The sequence below is a fragment of the Sminthopsis crassicaudata genome, chromosome 2 (genome assembly GCF_048593235.1).
Source record: "Sminthopsis crassicaudata isolate SCR6 chromosome 2, ASM4859323v1, whole genome shotgun sequence".
Taxonomy (NCBI): domain Eukaryota; kingdom Metazoa; phylum Chordata; class Mammalia; order Dasyuromorphia; family Dasyuridae; genus Sminthopsis; species Sminthopsis crassicaudata.
In genome coordinates, this window is record NC_133618.1 from 386,994,010 (window position 1) to 387,014,428 (window position 20,419).

The window sequence follows — 20,419 nt, forward strand, 5'->3', positions numbered from 1 at the left end:
CTAGATCTTCTATTTTTCTGTTTGAATTTTGTTCTTTTATTACATTTAATGAAATATTTCCTTGTTCATTTTATTGATATTGCATTAAAACTGAAATTTAAATTTTGGTAGTATTCTCTGTTATATTACTATGGCACTGCCTAGACTGAACACTGAATATTCTTCTGACTATTTAGGTTTGTTCTTTATTTCTTTAAGAAACACTTTGTAATTGTATCCTTCCAAGTATTCTTTTTATTTTGGAAGGTTGATCCCCAGATATTTTATGCATTGTATACTTATATTTGAAACTAGCCAACATTCTGGAAGAAATGTATACTTTATACCATATTAGCAAAAGAGTTAGATATAAAACTAGAGGAGAAAGGATCCTTGGATCCATGAATAGGAAGAGATTTCAAAATTTTAAAAAATGTTCATATCAATAAAATTGATAGTTTTGGTTGGTTACTGCAAACTTTGCCCAATCAAGTGTAATCTAAAAATTAGAAGATAAATGGGTGCTTGGGGAAAATGTTTGCTATAACGCTGTCAACGGTCAGATTGAAAAAAAAAAGTTACAACAACGCACAGGTTCTGCTTTATATCTGTCGGTTAGGCTCACAAAGATGATTAAAGAACACAATGTCACAGGAGCTGTAGGTACTGTTTTGATGGAGCTGTGAATTAGTCCAATCATTCTGGGTTACAATTTGGATATCTATACTCAGTATATCCTGTACAACCTTTGACGTAGCTATATCACTATTTGGCCTTTATCCCAAAGAAATTAAAAAAAATATATCTGTGTGTAAAAAATATTTATAGTAGATCACAGTAGGTAGAAATTGGAAACTAAGGGAGTATCCCATTGAGGAATTGCTGAACAAATTGAGATATGTGAAAATAATGATATTATTGTGTCATGAGGAATTTGGGAATACTTCACAAACTGATACATATCCAAGTTAGAAAAGCATTTTATATAATGAAAACATAGCAAAGAAAACCAAGTTTGTAAGATTTTAAAGCTTTGACCTGCACAGTGTCAAATGACCAGTCCAAATGAATAAAATGAAACAGAATATTTACTTCATGACAGAGAAGTAATGAACTTGTGTTGTAGAAAGAGATGTGTATTTTTAGACATGACTAATGTGGGTGGTTTTTTTTGCTGGCCATGTAGTTATGTACTGCACAGTTTGCCTTTTGTTTTTTAAATATGATAAATTAGAAATCGGGTACTGGTAATGACAAGTTAATATTTAAAACATTGATTAGGTGAAATATTTTTAATTTTAAAAGATGAAATTTCTAAACTAGGAGGCAGCAGTATTTTATGGCGGTGAATTTATTCTAATAGAATTTATTTTCTTTAATCGGCAAAGATATCGAATGTATTAATTGATTTATCACTCAATATAGTATCTTTACTAATATTGATACCTTTTGTCCCATTCCTTCCATTTATAGTTATTTTGAAAATCCAGGTCTTTGTTCTGCTTAGAATCGTACCTGGACAAAGCTCAAATCAGCTTATCCTTTGAAGCAATAATGATTTACATATCTTCTATTTAATAGTGGATAAATGTGTTTTTGTCTCTGTAATACAATTATATTAAGCTTAGTCTAGAACTTTTAAAAACATGATCAAATTGATAATACAAAGCTTTTCTATTCTAGCTGCATACTATATAGTACTAACTATCTGACTGACTTATGGCACTCCTTATATTTAAATTCATTGGTTTAGTGCCAAATGCCATCTGTAATATCTTGGAAAATTTAAGATCTTGAAGTTCACCAAAATTAGCTCTTAACCATTTTTTAAATTTGCAAACCCCAGATAGTTAGCTCATTAATAATGAGTGTGTGACTGGGCCTTTTGAAGCCAAGTTTTGAGTAAAAGCTTTTGTCTTTTCATATTTTTGAAAAAATTGCATAATATCCAATTATCAACTGATGTTCTGCTTAAGAAAATTTCAGATCTAGATGTTTGTTGAACTTGTGAAGATTTTCCTAGTTTTTCCAACTTTTTAATTTAGAAAACGTGAGACATTTCTTCAACTTTGTGTTTATATCATCATTGGCTATTTAATGTCATCATGCTGTGTAAAATGCAAAAGAATATAATAGGATTTTTTTTTTTTTTTTCTTTTACAGGCTGGACGAAAAGAAAGAAGTGATGCCCTTAATTCTGCAATAGATAAAATGACAAAAAAGACCAGGGATTTACGAAGACAGGTATTTTAGAGAAAGATGTTAATATTTTCTTCCATTGGACCAACCTAATGTTAAATAATTTACCTTTTAAATTTTGATTTTTATAATTTTGTACTTGAGAAAGTATGAAAGTATGTAAAAATAGCTTCTTTTGATAGCGATCAGGGACTGGTAGGTTAATAGATTTCTTTGAATTTGTTGTAAAAATGTTATTGCAAAGGGGCAAAATTTAAGTGCAAATTGTTTTTATCTGCTACCCTATATTTAGGTCATCTGCTTCTTGCATTCTAATCTAGAAAATAACATTGTCTTCACTTCCACTGCCCACTCCTTATTCCCATTTCCTCCAGTTGAATACTTAAAAAAAAAAAAAAAAAAAAAGCATAGCTTATTGTATATACTTTGTTTAGATCCCAGAATCAAGAGAAATTAGACCCCAGCTATAATCATGATTTTCTAAGCTGTTACCATAGATATCTGTAGGATATCTAAGTCACTTTGATCATAGGTCAGTTCATTTTTCTCCTCTGAAGGGGAAAGAGCAGCTGGCTTTCTTGGTTAACTTATCCAATTATGTCTAGACGTTGGTCTGCATGAATAGGGACACACACACAATGCACATGCATATATACCCAAGAACTATTGAGTAATTTCTAGTACCCTCTAATACTCCACAAAAACCTTTTCTAACCATTTTTCACTAATGAGTTTCTAAATGACTAATCAAACCCCATGAGGATACAGGCTAATCCTGTCACACTGGGACTAGGAGAAAATTAGCTGCAGTGTGAAAAAGAAGCAACTTGAAATTCGGGTAACAGAATTCATTTAAAGGAGTTTAATAATAAATGTGAGAGTATCCTGAAGAACCCTTAAATGTAAATCCATTTATGACAGAGATTTTAGCGGGTTTCTTTTGCTTTAGTTAAAGAAGATGAGTTATTTCTGTTCTGGAATGATGAATTTTGATAAAGTTTAACTTGTTTGATTATTTTTTGGTGGTGATCTTAGAAAATATTACCTTCTAATGACTTAAGTAATACAGATTGTCTCATTGTGAAGCAAAAATAGTAATGACTTTTCATGCTGGTTATACTGCCATTCTAGAAAGCAAAATTAAAAAGACTATCACTAAATGTTTTCCATTTCCACCTAATAAAGCTGTGTCAGAGAATATAATAAAAGATAGCATTTTTAGCATAGACGTCCTATTTACATAAACTAGAAAAATAGCTAATTTTCTTTTATTGTTTACTGTTGGTGTCACCAAAGTTAGTTATATTCTGCCTTTCTTAAAGACAGTCAAAAAAAGTGCCTGCCCTCAAGGAGCTCACAGTATAATAAACATTAATCCTTGTGAGACATTGTGCTTTTATTCTTTGACATTAGCTCAGAAGTCTGACACCATCAAAGGAAAAGATAAGGCATTGGGAAGTTAGAATGGCTTGCCAAAATGTTATCATTCAAATACAGTATTTTTATTTGTTCTAAAATATGTTTTTGCTGCTGTCATTGATTTGTACTTGATCTTTTTAAAACTCTGCATTAAGTAATAAGGTTTTAAACCCCTATTTAAATGACCTGCCTCATTTTTTTTTTAGTACAATCAAGACTAATATTTCCATTAGATAGAAAATAAGAAAAAGTCAATCTAGTTTCTGGCAGAAATAAAATTAAAATTTCTGAAATTTAATTTTTAGCTCCGCAAAGCTGTCATGGACCATGTTTCAGATTCATTCTTGGAAACTAATGTGCCACTTTTGGTATTGATTGAGGCTGCAAAGAATGGAAATGAGAAAGAAGTTAAAGAGTATGCTCAAGTTTTCCGTGAACATGCAAATAAACTCATTGAGGTTAGTATGCCATGTTTTCCCTAAATGCTATTTCATCAACATGCTTTTTTTTCCTCATTGGTTAGGGGAGGGAAACTGATGTGTTTTTAAATGGGGCTGATTATTTTGAATGCCATTTTGTATAAGACAGTAAAACAGCTTTAATTGTAACTTAATATATCACATTTCTAGACAAAAGCTTTTATTCTGGTTATGTGATGTTTTGAACTAATAAGTTTATTTTGAATAAAGTCAAATGCTTCATATTGTCCTACTAGTCTGCCTTGTGTCTACACTAATTTCTCTGAATCTTTTTGTCTCCTTCCTTTTTCTTGTTAATGTTATATTTCTTAGAACAGATTTCCATTTGAGAGTTCTCGATTACAATCTAGATTTCAAAGAAATAATTCACAATTCTCTACATGCCTTGCAAAATTCAAGACTTTGAATTAAGGCAGTAGCTCATATTTTGTCTAGGGATTTCCCAGTAATGTAAACCCAATTGAATATAAAATCACAAAGATAGACTTCACATAGATCACCATCCTTCTAATTGCTTAAGTACGCCAATTTGACTTTTCCTCCTTGCACTATTTAGCTTTTTATGCTGCTGTAGTTGCCTGTCTGTTACTATGTCTTGTGGAGTCTGTCAGTCCCCCTTTTTTAGTTACGATAGCCATATGCCCATTTAAGTCCTCATCAACTCTTATGTATACTATCATAGCAATCTCATGTTTGGACTCTTTATGTCTAGTTTTTTCCCCTCTCTGATCCATTTTCCACAGATGTAGCAAATTGGGATTTTTAAACCATGACCTGAATTTCATAGTGTCTTGCTGAAGAGTCTCTAGTGGCTCTCTCTGGCCTCTAGGATAAAATAAAAAGTCTTAGCTTGGTATTTAAAACCTTTCACACCTTATTCACTTTCGTGCACTCTCTACTCTAGCCAAACTGGCCTGTGTAATATTTTCTTTATGACATTTTTTCATCTACTTCCATCTTCAAATATCATCAGTGATTTTTCTCATTGTTTGTATAATAAAATTGAAATTTTTTGGCTTGGAACCAAAAGTATCCAACTCCTACATAGACTTCACCAGATTTAATTCATAGTTCCCTTCACACATTTTTTTGTTCAAATTTCCTCAGTTTTTACTCAAACTCAGTGTTCCATCTCTTTCCTCCATGCTTTCCAGATAGATTATGTTTCAAATCATTTCTTTCTTTACAGCAACCTTTTAGAAATCCCTAGCTTCATTCAAGTCTTGGCTGCTACCTTCTACCAGAAATCTTCAGTACTGATCTCCTTAGTTTTCTATATCTGAAGATTAGCTTGTTTACCTTGTACTTCTACTTTATTGTATATATGAATCCATCCAATAGAATGTTAGCTTCTAGAGAAAAGCAACAGTTTTTGTTTTTTTCTTTGTATTGGCAACCACTTGTACGTTTTTAACAAATAAATGTGGAATTCAGTCGAAATGACAGAAAAAAGTAGTAAAATAGGATCATTTTTCAGTAATGTGCTTGGCTTTCATCCTTTCCAGAAGTTAAAAAATTTAAGTAACTGGGAAACCCCATAATCACTATTTTGAAAATGAGTGACAAATTCACAATACCCATAAAGAATTTTTGATTAATAAAATGACCTTTTGGCTCTTATGCCAATTTTGGCTGTGTTTTCTTTTGAAGTATATGTAGGGGTTGACAGTATAATCTTATAAATCCAACGTTTTTACCTTACTTTGTATTTGCTCTTTGAGAAGAATTTCCCTTACCTTCAAGTTTTCATTAAGTAAGATTGTTATAATCAGAGCAGTCCTAAAATGTTTTATTCTTATGTGCAATTGTTATTGGCTGTTAGAAAAATGTACTTTTGAGAACAAAAATGAAACTAAGCTCTCAGGTCCTCTGACGCACAGTTCTTCAGAGTTTCTATTGTACCATGTTGCTGAAGAATTCAAAATCTGTGTCCATTGTGAAAAAAAGATTTCAGAGCTGTATAATTGTTATCCCTGCCACCAACTTTTTGGAAATGGGAGTTGAGCAAAGAGCTATTCTTTCATAAACATTTTCATATATTACCAAAATAAAATCTGAGCAGATGTCTTGGCTTTAGTTTTTGGAAGTCTTGTGTATACCTTTAATTGACAAAGAAAAACCTTTTTTTCACAGACTAAATGAAATAAGGGAATTGTCTGTTCTTTTATGATAAATTTATTTAGATCCACATTTAAATAATTTTATAATAATCACTTTTTGATTCTGCCCCCATAGTGCCTTTTCATTGTGTATGTGTGTGTATGCATATGTATATATGTATATGTTTAAACACCAATAGTTAAGTAAAGCTATCCAATGCGTTACTTAACACAGGATAATAATATCTATCATCTGTAGTCCCACCACCTCAACTGAGAGAAAGTAGCTTCCAATATTCTTGCTATCTTAGAATCAATATTGGTTATTGCATTTTAACTGAATCCTGTTGACTTTTATTGTTGCACTTATTTACATTGTCATAGTTGTGAATCATGTAACTCTTTTCTTAGTTCTGCACTCTGCAGTCAGCACTCTATCATTTCACACAAATTTTGGATAAAATTTTCTGAATTTCTCACATTTAGTATCCTAATTTCCATAATAATATTCTAATCTATTTACATATTATAGTTTTCCAACTATTTCATCAGATGAAGGTACCTACCTTGTTTTCAATAGGTTTTTAGGGTTTTTTTTAATTAATAATTTTTATTTACCAGATATTTGCATGGGTAATTTTATAACATTGACAATTGCCAAACCTTTTGTTCTAATTTTTCCCCTCCCCCTCCAGATGGCAAATATTGACCAATACATGTCAGATATGCTAGAGTATAAATGAAATACAATATATGTATACATGACCAAACAGTTGTTTGTTTGAATAGCTTTTTCTAGAAAATGTGTTTTTTTTCCCATAAAGTTGCTTTGGGCAGATAGAGTGGCAGGATGTATAGTGAAGAAGAAGACTTTATCTTCCCTGAATTCAAACCTTATCTCAGAACCTTATTAGTTCTGTGACCATGGACAAGTCACTTCATCATGTTTGTTTGCCTTGATTTTCCTCATTTGTCAAATGAGCTAGGAGAGAAAATAGCAGACCATTCCAATTTCTTTGCCAAGAAAACCTCAAATGGGGTCATGAAATGTCAGATACAACTGAACTATAACAAAAGTTGCTTTAACTATATATTGGCATGAAAAGATCAGATTTTAGAAACTGAACTGTTGTTATGAAAATTACCTCTAAGCTCTGAAACTAAACATCTGACTTATGATCCTTGGATTAGAAATTACTTCCTTAGTCTTTGTCTTCTTTGATAAAACTTTACTATGTTACTATTGTTAATATGTATTTTTAAAAAATTCATATGAAAACAAAATTATTTATAGTGAGGTTTCTTTTTCAACTTGTGTATCATTTGTTTAGTCAATATTTAATACTTACCCAAGGATTTAGAATTTTGACTATTCCATACAAGCAAAATGAGCCAAGTTCTCATTTGACAAAATGTACTAATCCCAAAATTTTGGAACTTGTTTTGCCAATTTCAAAAACTCCTTTTCAATAACAATTCTCAGGGCAGCTAGGTGGCGTAGTGGATAGAGCACTAGCCTTGAATTCAGGAGAACCCGAGTTCAAATCTGGTCTCAGACACTTAACACTTCCTAGCTGTGTGATCCTGGGCAAGTCACTTAACTCCAGCCTCAAAAAAAAAAAAAACAAAACAATTCTCCATACTTCAAACATTTCTGGGCCTTTTGCTTAATCTGTTTTTATGAAATGTTCTAATTGTATGGATTATATTCAATATAACAATACTTTTTACATTTTTCTATTTTCTTCATATCAAATTAACTTTTTTAAGCTGAGCTTCAACTTAGAATTAGAGTAAAATGGAATTTTTTCCATCAATATTAATATCTTCATTAATAACCCAACTAACCCAACCTGACATCATTTTTCTTCAGGTCATGTTAGATGGCTGCAAGCCATGTGTTCTTTTCAGTCAATTCATTTTCTTTGGCCACTTGCTATCTCTAATTTTGCCCTTTGCAAAATCCTTTTAAAATGAGAAAACAAAATAGTGGAAGTGATGTTTATATAAGAACAGACTATTATTTAGTTTTAGAACATTAATAAAAAACCTTATTTTAAAATTAAAAGACATTTTGTCTTTCATGCAGAGAGAATCTCTCATTAAATTATCTTAGATCTCATTTAGACTAGCCTTCTATTATACAGTTTTAAGCCATAATTCTTTAAACTGCCCTAAGATTTTTGGAACACCATATGAGAAATTAAGTGACTCGCCTAAGATCCCACCAACGTAGCAAGCAGCAGAAATGAGCTTCAAACCTAGGCCCTTTTATTTCAAATTAAATGTTCCTTTAACTATACATTGACATAATATTTGTTATTTAATTTAATAACCATAACTATTGGTTTGAAATGTGGATGCATTTATAATTTTTAAATTATACATTATAACACATATTAGTAAATACAGTGTATATTAATACATAAATATGAATTATAATAAAAAACAGTTCTCCAAACTACAATCATAATTTTTAAAGTTATTCTTTAAGTTTATCCACATGACCCTTTAGGCAGGAATCTTTGCAATTAGCAAATTTGAGTTTCTATCTTCTTGAGCTGCAGGATAAAGAATTTCTATTCTTGTCAAGTAAATCAGGTGTTCTTGGGAAAAGTTGAAACCTTGCATTACAGTGCTTTTCTCTATAAAACACTTGGTTCTCTTGCATTTTCAAGTATCAGATATATTGGTTCATATAGAATAAAGGTGATGTTTATAACTTTTCCTTCCCTTCACAAAATTTGCTGATACCAATACAAAATCTGTTTAGATTATAGGGATATTATAATTAATAATTGGCTTTGTTTTCTATGGGCTATTAAAATATCATTTCTAAACAAGAAAAAAAATCATAAGCAAAATCACTGTTCAAGACAGGTAAATGTTGCCAAGTGCTTTTGACAATTGCCAAGGATAGCTGTTGAGCCCAGGGTCCAAAGGCAATGATGGAGATGTTGTGTTTGTGGCTGGTGGTGTGTTTATATATATGATATATGATCACTAGAAAATGTGGCCAATCCATTCAGAAAAGCTTACGTGAATTAAGAGTATTTGTCAGTCTAAAAATACCTGTGATGGGCAGTTAGTTGAATGGACAATCCATAGACTTGACTTATTGAATCTATGTATTTTGAATAGGCATTGCAAATAAATAGGTTGGGTATGTAAATGGGTTGGTAAATAAATGGCAAACTGCTCAATCCTGTCTGAGTTTTCTTGTTGAACTAAAACCTAGTCTGTTTGACATCAGTTTTTTTTTTCAGGTCATGTTAGATGGCTGCAAGTCATGAGATGTCACAGCTTCTGAAGAATCAGAATTGTCAATTGTACAGTAATTGAATAGTTTTCCTTAGGAAGTAATGCGTTCCTTCCTCTCTCATTGAATATCTATAAACAAAGAGACTCAATGGGACCTGTTATGTACAGGGTAATATGATTTATTTTTCACATAAGTGTTAGACTAAAGGTCTTGTGAGGTTCTTTTCCAGTTCTGAAATTTTCTATGATTGAATTTTCCCAATGGTTTGCCCAGACCTATTCTTTGCACTTGGCTTATTCTTCCTGATAGCTAACTGCATATATTATTACAGAGCAAGGTCTGGACATGTAGACATTTTTGTATTCCCAAAATTGTTGCCTTGAGCAAAGTTGATATTCAGTAAATGTTTAGTCCATGAATTAATGCTTGATATCAATATTTGAAAATTGGATACAAGACAAACATGGTAGACAGGGAAGTAAAAAGGAATAGTTGAAGAGGAAGAAAAATGATGAGTTCGGTTCTAGACATGTTGAGTTTAGAATGATGATGAAGCCACCCAGAAGGTAGTCAATTGTAAAGGCAATTAGTACTGTCTGGAATTTAGAAGAGAATTGTACACTAGAAATAAAATTTTTAGTTAAATGCCTCCTTTGTGTAAAAGCACTGTGCCAGGGCATACAAAGAAATAATAAAACTATTGCTTCCCTCAAGGAGTTTGTCTGTAAATAGATGATAATTGGAAATAAATGATGTTGCTGACGGGATAAGAGATTAAAGGTCCAATTCTAAGGAATACTCAGACTTGTTTGACTTTGGTGCTTTGGTGTGCCTTCTATAGATCCTAAATAGTGTGACTATAGAAGTAAACTTTAAGAAATCTTTTTTTCAACTTCAAGCATCATTTAAATCTTAATTAATGAGGTATTCTGAAACCTAATCTTGAAATGTAAGGCTGATCTGCTGAGAGAGGTTACATGGAGAACACCTCTACTTCTTAATGCTTGGAATCGTTTTTCTGTAAAATTTTCATCCTTTGAATATATCTGAGTTTTATTCTCATGTTCAAAGGATTGAAAGAATAATGAAAATAAACTAAGGATCTGGTATTTGGCAAATGCTTTAAAAAATAATAATAATGAGATGAAAAAAAATAACAAATGAAGCATTATCAGTAATATCAAGAATTCAAAGCAATCATTGATATTTTGAAAATAAAGAAATGAAGATTCAAAGGGATCAGACTGTGAGTCAGTCATGGGACAAACATTAAATTCTAGACTTTTAATTTCTAATCATAAGTGATTTACCATAATCCACAGAGCTATCAGGCAAAGAAAGATATATGAACCCAGCACTCTCCATCAACTATGACAGTGGCATAAAATTCAAACAAAAGTGAATCCTGCAACAAGTTGATTTAGAAATTAACAAGTTAATACTATCTATGTTGTGCTGTATTTTTATTTATATTTTACTAGACATTTCCCCCACGGTAGTTTGGTTTGGTTCAGGCTTACTCATTGAACAAGACACTTGATTTCTATGAACCTCAGCTTCCTCATTTGGAAAATGAATAAGGGAAGCTAGATTGTATCTAACATTCCTTCCAGGTCTAATCCTTAAAGGATTTTAAGTTAAATATATTAAGGAATGTTAGAGTGGGTTGCATACCTATATAAGTATAAGATCATCTAACACTGCCTACCCTGAAAGTGTTCAAAGGGGGAAGAAAAAAGGGGAATTTAAGTAGAATGTCTTTCAAGTTAAATTTCACACATTGTATTTTCTTTTATAATTGTATAATAAAACTGGGCAAAGTTTTATTTTCCCCTATTATAACATGCTTTCAAGATTGTGTTAAGTAATAAATTTACATAAAAACAGATCAGATAATAACTAACTGCCTTTGAATATAGCTGCCAGTTAACTATCAATGATTTTAAACATTTTAATAAGTTGAACAGTAAAATCTCAAGGAACCAAATGGAAAAAGACGGGTTTATTTTTATTTAGCTCCCCCTTTACCTAGAAGAACAGCAAAATTATTAAAATGTTCTTTGGGAGGAAAAAAGTTAAGTTAAATGTTAAATAACATTAAGTTATGCTTTTAAGCTATAAATCATTTTCACTTGGTCTTCAAATAGGAAAATTGTTTTAAAACTATATGTAGGAATATCACTTAATACTCAGCATTAAATATAATTTCTTTGCACTAGGCAAAAAGAATGCATGTATCTAACTGCTGTTATGTTCGCAGCTAATGAATCATGTTGGTGGACTATTTCCTGAGATATAGAGTATTCAGATTTTCTTGTCGGACAGTAATGTGAGCTTGGAAAATATTGGATTTTTTTCCTCCAGAGCAATAAAAGAAGTATTTCATTTTTTCCTTTCTTACTTAGGTGGCTAACTTAGCCTGTTCTATTTCAAACAATGAAGAAGGTGTGAAGCTGGTTCGAATGTCTGCAAGTCAACTGGAAGCCCTCTGTCCTCAGGTAAAAGTACCTATTGAAATAATTTAGGCATATTATCTAAAATTATTTCCTATTCCTGGTATAAGTAGAGTTGGTTTGTGGAGGGAAAAAATTGGAATAGAGGAGTGGTTACTGAAGCTTTGATGGATTTTTCAATTTGAGTTGAACTAGCATGATTCACACTTGGCTTAGCTCAGTTTTTTTATCTTTTTTGAACATAAAGCATTCTGTCATTATAACATGTTGAAGTTGTACTTTATGTCCCATTTGCTGGAAAATTATATCAATGTGAATGACAATATTTCCATATTTACAGCCCTCAGTGAATGGCAGGGCTTTAAAGGAATACCATCAGTTAAATACCATTGAAAACTATGAAAGCTTTGAATATTTGAAGCCATGAGGGAAAATGAAGCTGCAAGTTCAGAAAGAATTATTTCTGATATCTTATAGTCTGTACAGCGTAAGAGTCAATAAGAGCAACTTTTTTCTGGGTCATTGAGAAAGAGGCCAAATTCGAAAGCTTTTTTGTGGCTTCCTTCAGGTAATAGCTTGGCTTCATTTGCTTTTTTAAAGTCTTATATTATAAATATTATTATTAGACTAGAGCTAGTGAATTAAAGGTAATGTCAGCCTCTAGTGGTGGTATCTTCTGAGAAAAATAATTAGATTAGTGTAGATTCAGAAGTTAGGCTCCCAGATAAAATAGTGCACAGATTTTGTGTTCCATTATTTTAAGAGTCATCTATAGCAAAATTTAGCATATCTTTGTTTCTCTTTTTCCACCCCACAGTTGACCATTATATGTATGTTGGAAAGAAAGCAGCATTTTTAAGTCACCAGGGAGAAAGGGGAAATCATGAGCAAAGATCATATGGTTCAGAACTGAGTTCAATTTGGAATGCCTATTCTTTCGATGCTTTAGCTTTAGTCTGTCATCCAGTACTATTGCTCTCTCATTTTCACAGGCCTCGTGGATTAACTTAATTTAATATTGATAGAAAATTGTAAAACCTATAAATATTAGGATACTTCCAAGGAATCATAATGTAGAAGAAAATTGATATGGAATTCCTGCTTTGATATTGAACTTGGTCTTAAAATTATAAAATGCATACCTTTTTTTCCCCCTGCTATCTGAAAAGAAACAGTGTAACTCCTTCTGTGACTTCTATGACTGTTACCAAATAGCAGAAATAGAAGGGAGTTTTCATGTTTTGAGGTCACAGTCACTGAAAGAAGGAAGTATTTTATTAACTATCTTTCTGAATCTCTAGCTAATTTACATGTCATATTGTACATGGTTTTAGGTAATTAAATCAAGGAATTAAAATTACGTAAGACCCATCTTAGGTGTTAATCACTTATCTTAACTAAAATGAAAAGGCATTTCATTCAGTAGCCTATTGTATACAGAATCTTTTGCCTATAGTTCTTCTAGAAATCCATAGTTTAAAGGAGGGATAGTCCCTTGTTCTACATGGAGTTTTTGCTCTGGTACAAAAGAGATGACATTTCAGCCAGACATGGCATAGCAGAACAGTAACTGGGTGGGAGATCAGAGTGCTCTAGGAAAAAGGACTGAGATGAGAAAAGGCGAGATGAGTCCAGATGCATGCAATAGTCTAGAGTAAGGAAAGGCTGAAATGATAGGTCCAATCTTCAATGGCATTCTAGGTCAGGCTAAAATACCCAGAAGATTCAAAAAGAGCAGGAACGGCCTACATAAGAAAAATTCATCATTATGTGAAATGTCTTAGCTTCTTTTGGAGCTCCAAGCCCCAAGGGGATGCATCAGATTTCATCCTCCTCAAGGAGAACCTCAGACCCCACTATTGCCACCCTCACAGAACAATTAAGTTGGCTTTTGCCAAGGGCACTGAGACTTGCTTCCAGATTAGACTTCCATTGGCAGTATAGCATTTTGGGAGATCGCTGATTAATGACCACAGAGGAGGTGGCAGTATAAGAAATCAGAACTTTGGTCAGCCTGGGACACCTCAGCCATTGAATTAAAAAAAACAGAGAATATTGGAACAGAATGACGGTGTGTAGATCCCAGAAGGAAAGGAAACTAGAACATAGCTGAAAAAAGTTAAGTATTCACTAAAGTAATTTGGTGTAGGTACTGAAGCTTTCCAGTGTGGTATGAGAAGAGGCAGAGATGCTTTTATGATGCAACCCTTAGGGGATCTGCCATCAAATGAAAAAGAATCAGAAACCAAATGATAGAGGAATAAAAGAAAAAAGCGAAGTTAACCAAAAATTCCAGGGGGAAAAATTATGTTGAGTGTAAGCAGATAAATCAACAGGTTAGCTTTTAATAACAGAGAGAACGATGGCATCTAAACAAATCCAGAAATCTCATGAGGAAATCTAACAAGCCAAAGAAAAATGAAGCAACACATAATGAGATTGCAAAAACTTTGGATTCCTCAGAGAATATGGAATCCTAGCAGGATCTTCCTGAATGGTACAAGAGAGAAATAAGAACTTTAGAGCATGATCTATACAAGAGAAATAATTTACAGAATTGAAAAACTTGAATCTGCCTTAGAAAAATCTCTTCAAAGAAGCAAAAGAGAAAATGTCTTAATTTTGAGGAATACATACTAAAGATGAAATAAAGATTATAAAGGGCTATGAATGAAAGAATAAAAGTTGAGAATAGCTAGAAAAGAAAATGAATGATGATAAAGCAATCCTTTTTTATCCTATTTTTTAAAATCCTATTTAAAAAACTAAGAAGATAAAGAAAAGAAGAGAGGATTTTAATCAACAAATGTAGAAAGAAAAAAGAGAGAGAACTAAATTATGTAAAATGAAGAATGGAAAAGGAATTAATACATTTACTCGAAAAACCAAAGGAAAGGAGTTAGGAAAAATGAAGGAATGTTTATTTTGAGTTTCAGATTTTCTCCCTCCCCCATCCATTCAGTGGGCAGGCAATATAATATCTATTATATCTGTGAAGTCACTCAAAACATTTCTGTATTAATCACGTTGAGGGAAGGTGAGGGGGACACAAAAAATGATGATCATGAAAAAAAGTATTCTTCCTTCTGCACTCATTTCAACTGTTATATCTCCAGAGTTGAATTGCATTTTTCACTATAAGTCCTTTGGAATTGTTTTGAATCATTATATTGATCAAAGTAGCTAAATTTTTCATAGTTGACCATCGTTAATAGTGTTGTTTCTGTATGCATTGTTTTTCTAGTCCTGGGTATTTTAGCCTGCTCATTCACTTTGCATATCTTCCCATGGTTTTCTAAGGCCATTTTGTTCATCATTTCTTGTAGCACGATTGTATTTTGCCAAAGTCATATACCACAACTTCATCAGCATTCTCCTAGATTTCTGGTTCTTGGCCACCACATAAGGAGCTGCTGTAGGTCTTTTTCCTTTTTCTTTGATGTCTTAGACCATCACAGACTTAGTAGTGGTATTGCTGGGTCAGAGAAGATGTACAAAGAATATGCTTTTGGGCATGATTTTAGGTATTCTCCAGAATGGTACTACCACGTTGGGACTCCACTAGCATTTCCCTGATATAATTTCTTTTCTCCCATACAAAATTGTTAGGATTACTAAGTGAGAACTGAGGTTGTCTTGATAGTGACAAGGTGAGAATTCAGGTTGGACAATTACAAGGTGAGAACTCAGGTTGACTTGATAGAAGGAGCAAGCTCATTGGCTTAAGTGGTTCTTCCCAGAAGCCCTTGCATTATCCCACGCCCATTCTCTGGGAGGATAAAAGACACAATATTGGGCCTGGAGAGCAGATCGGCCTGGAGAAGGATAAGAGCTGGAGGAGATTCAAGGAGAAGACTTTGCATTGCATCAGGCTTGACGGGGCTCTCTGCAGGAAGTTAACAGCAACTGCCTGGAGACAACGGTTCACTACAGGAAGAAGAATCTGTCGGAGAGATTTGAGTAGACACAGCAGATCTCTTCCCAGAGAGTGATCCGGCAGCTTCTGGAGACGACAGCTCGCTACACAAAATATTGGAAAGCTTTATTTAAATGAAAACAGAGCTAACCCTGGGATGTAATTTGCCTCAACTTCAATGCTGCATCATTTTGCTATGCCTATATTCTGTTCTACTCTCTGTTCATCTTAGATAAGAATAAGGTTCATGTGATACACTGCTTTCTGTTCCTTCAAGCATATTTTTGCATAGTCAGATTTTATGTCTTTATTTTGGGAATGTTTTTCTTTTGCTCTGCCTCTTTCAAGCCTCAAAACAGCTAATATACCCCTGGATCCTTTTTAATTTTTTTAACTTCCTTGATATTCTTTGATGACATTAGTTCTGAAGGAATACCTGTTTCTTCTCTCCCATTGATATGTGTTAACATTACATCAAATTTGTTCAAGTAAATTTACCTTTCTGGGTTTTTTATTCTTGTTTGAACATTTCAAATTCCTTCTCACCTCTGATCTCTTCCTTAGAAGTGTTTCATAGGCCTCTGTTAGATTATACTTACCTTTGGTATGGTAAATTATTCTTGGGTTGTAAGCTTCTATTTTAAGTTTATGGAATATTACATTCAAAGATAAACCATTACCTTTTTGGTAGCAGCAACAAGGTCTTGTGTGATAGATTCACCTTAATTCCTTTGTATTTGAATTATTTCTTTCTTGATGCTTGAAGCATTTTTTCTTTGTGAAAGCACTGAATTTTGGCTGAGACATTTCTGGGACAGGTGGTGATCAGTGGATAATACCTATCTTTACTTTGCCCTCAATAGATCTGGGAAATCTGGGAAATTTATGATCTATTGTGTACAAACTTTTTTCATTTCGTTGTTTTCAGAGAGTCCATTGAGTCTTACATTATCTTTCCATGACCAATTTTTAAGGTCAGGATTTTTTAAAAATATATATCAACTTATGTTTTCTTTAATTTAAGTTTTTCAATAAATTTTAATATTTCATGCCATTTCAGAATCATTGATTCCTGTTCAATCTATTCCAGTTTTTAGTGAATATATTGCTTTGGTCAGGTTTACACTTTATTTTAAAAATTATCCTCATTCCAATTCATTTCTATAGAGCTTTTATTTCAGTTTTTATGTTTTGCCTCATTCCTTCAGGTATTCATGTAGTCCTCATAAAGTCCATCAATCCATCTCCCCCCCCCACCCCCCCTTTGAGACTCTAGAAACTTTGGTATAGTTTCTGTGGAAGCACTCGTCCTTTCAACGATATGTTTTGAGTGATTTTATTTATTTTTAAATACAGGCTGATTTCCCCCCCCCCCCCCCCCCCCCCCTTTGGACTTCTTATTCATCCTTCTGATATCAATTCTTGAATTGGAACTTTTTTTTTTTTTTTTTTTTTTTTTACCAGAGCCATGCTCTGTCCCAGGCTACACTTGTGAATGAGAATTTTGTTCCTGCTTGGTCTCACACTAGGTTCCTGAGTTGTCCTCTACATTTTAGAGTTATCTTTGAAATTATATCTTTAGGACTTTTTGGCATGTAAGAAAAGGGCTAGAGACCCCAAAGCACATTCTCCCCTACTCCCAGGACCTTTTCAACATATTACTCTTTGCTCTGTAGACTATATTTGTCTCTGGCTTAGGAGCAGAAGGGATAAGGAGTGCTCTGCTCTCCTGTTTGCCCTCATGCCTCTGACTGACCTCTTGTGTAGTTCTGGGATGGGAGAAGTCACAGTTGTTTCTGATGGGATTTTAAAAATCATTATTTGATCTCATAAAGATTTTCCTCTGGCATGTATGTGGGTGCTAGCCATTCAGGCAGCTGTCTGATACAAATTTCCCCTCCCCCAAAATTGAATCATTAATTTGTGAGTGAACATACATTAAATAACTGCCATGTGCCAGGCACTGTGCTGGGAACTGGGGATAAAAGACAGAAAAATTAAAGTCTTTGCTCTCTTGTACATTACCTTCTGTCAGGGAATGCAACAAAATAGATATATAAGTATACACAGAAGACACACAAAGTATTTAGGAGAGTGCTGGTCATGGAAAGGGGAGAGGGTCAGGAAAGACTTAATGGAAAAGGTAGTACTTTAGCTGTGTTTTAAGAGATTTGATTCTGAGGTTAAGATGAGAAAGGAATGCATCCCAGATACCTCGAATAGTTAGTGAAAAGGCCTTAAAATAGAAAGTGAGAGTGCCATGTGTGAGAAAGAAAAGGAAATTATATAAACTAAGACTGGGATGCTGGATTGGGGTCAGGTTAGGGAGGGCTAACCAGGCAAGGGTTTTCCCCATATATGGGTAATCAGAATACATTGAAACTTACTAAGTAAGGGAGTGGTGTGGTAGATATAGGTTCAAGTAGTAGCTATGTGGGGGATCAGTTGCGGTGAGGATACACTCGAGACTGTGAGAACATTTAGGAGGCCATTGTAGTAACCCAGTGGAGAAAGATTGCCAGTGTGAACTAGGGTGGTAGCTTTGTGAGTAGAGAAAAGGGGACAATTGCAAGAGATGTAGAGATAGAAAAGGTAAATGGAGACATGGTATCAAGAGTCTAGAATAGAAGCAGAGCCAACCTGGCAGAGTACAAGCTGAGACCAAATGAAACCTCCCAACATTGCTTTCTAAATAAGTGTAAAACAACTACTCAAATCAAATTTTGTAGTAGCAGAGCCAACAAAAAGTTAAAGGGAGGCTAAGACAACTTAAGAGGTCCATAGAAGAGATTATAACACCACGGAGAGCACAAATGGATCACCATCTTGGACCTCGGGAGCAGCCACAGGACAGCACCAGTGGCTTTAGGAGCTTTTAGTCCAAAGACATTAAGAGAATGGGACAAGTGGTCATAAAAAGATTTCTAGAGAACTTTTGTAGGCACTTTATGCAGCTAGTGTACTAATTGGCAACTCTGTTGCCCATAATCAGTTTTGGGTCATAATTCCCAGGCCTCAGAGAAGTATCTAAGATTGGTCACAAGGAAGCATGATTCCTGGATCACAGTTTTAGGGCCAAGAGGAACTAGCACTTGGAGCTGCAGGGAAGGCAGAGGAACAGGGTTCCTTCCTAGGTAAGATCAAAGTACAAACTAGGAGAATAGTGAGCACAACTTTCCCTGATAATAGCACCTTGGGAGCACTGCAAATAACGTTAAAAGGCACCATGGAAAAACCTAAAACAATGCCTCCCCATTTCCAAGTCAGAAGAAGCCAACCTTAACATAAAGTTCAACATGAAGAAATAGGTTGGAAAAATAAGGAAACAACAAGAAAATAATTTGACCAAAAGTTAATGTCATGGCACAGAAGACCAAAGCAAAGTTAGGAGAGGATAACAGTATGAAAACAGTTATTAGCAAAACCTTATGAGAAAAATCATAACTGGTCCCAAGGTCAAAATTTCTGGAAGATTTAAAGAAAGAGTGGTAGAGAAAAATGAGAGTGGTGAAAGAAAATTCCTTAAAAATTAAATGTGGTTAAATGAAAGCTAATGACTCTATAAGACTTCAAAAATCAATAAGAATCAAAAGAATTGTTTTTTAATGGAAGAAATTAAATTACTACACATTGTCAAAGCTACCCCAGTTTTCTGGGGTATATTTTGTTCTCTGCTTTGTTTTACACTTGCCTGTACTTATCTATTCTTTCTCTGGATGCTTTCTCTAGCATCTTCCTTAATAGGTCCTTGAAATTGATTTACAATTTTTTTTTAATACCCAGAATAGCTTCATCATCCAAACTGGTTCTTAGAACAATATTGCTATCATCATATACAACATTCTCTTGGTGTTTTACTTATTTCATGCACTTCTTTGTAAGTCCAAAATAAGTAAAAATAAATTTAAATATTTTTTTAAATCAGTGGATTGCTTACTATTGACTCATGGTTTGGTATGCATATAATGCGTGTTAGGCCTGTTTCCTGTGAACTCCTCCTCTTTGGAATGCTTTTATTGTGAATCTATTTTTAAAATTAAAGTGATCACTATTGGATGATTAGTTTATCCTTAAAGCAAAAATCACCTTTTTGGAAAATGTATTTTTCAAAGCATTCTTTTAAAAAAACAAAAGAAAATAAACCCAAAAAACTTGAGATCTAAATTCTAATCTCCCCCCCCCCCCACAAATTTCCAATAGTTGTCTTTTCCCAATTACATGTAAAAATAGTTTTTAATATTTAGTTAACAAACTTTTTCCCATCTTCTCTCCCCTTCCCTATCATTGAGAAGGCATGCAATTTGATAAAGGTTGTACGTGTGTAGTCATGCAAAACATATTTCCGTATTAGTCATGTTGTAAAAGGAAACAAACAGAAAATGCTGAAAAGGAAAAAAAAAAAAAAAAAGTTAAAAACCCCCAAAACATTCTGCTTTGATCTGTATTCAAATTCCATTAGTTAATTCTCTAGAATTGAATGGTAAAAATAAGTCTTTTTTTTTTTTTTTAAAGAAACATTCTTAATTTTTTCTGTAATATAATGGTAGAATTGTTATTTGATGAACATTTTTCAACCATCAGTTCATTCTGTCTAGATTTGCACAGAAAGAAAA

At 33.4% G+C, this 20,419-nt stretch overlaps 1 protein-coding gene across 3 annotated transcripts in view; it reads left to right on the plus strand.

Annotated features, from left to right (window-relative positions):
• The window catches only part of CTNNA1 (catenin alpha 1), a 148,087-nt gene that overhangs the window by 103,434 nt on the left and 24,234 nt on the right, over window positions 1-20,419 (plus strand). For all 3 annotated transcript variants that reach the window (XM_074291461.1, XM_074291464.1, XM_074291463.1), the window contains 3 exons: window positions 2,143-2,223; window positions 3,903-4,055; window positions 11,843-11,935. In XM_074291461.1, coding sequence (XP_074147562.1) covers window positions 2,143-2,223; window positions 3,903-4,055; window positions 11,843-11,935 — 327 coding nt within the window. The remainder of the gene's footprint in view (window positions 1-2,142; window positions 2,224-3,902; window positions 4,056-11,842; window positions 11,936-20,419) is intronic.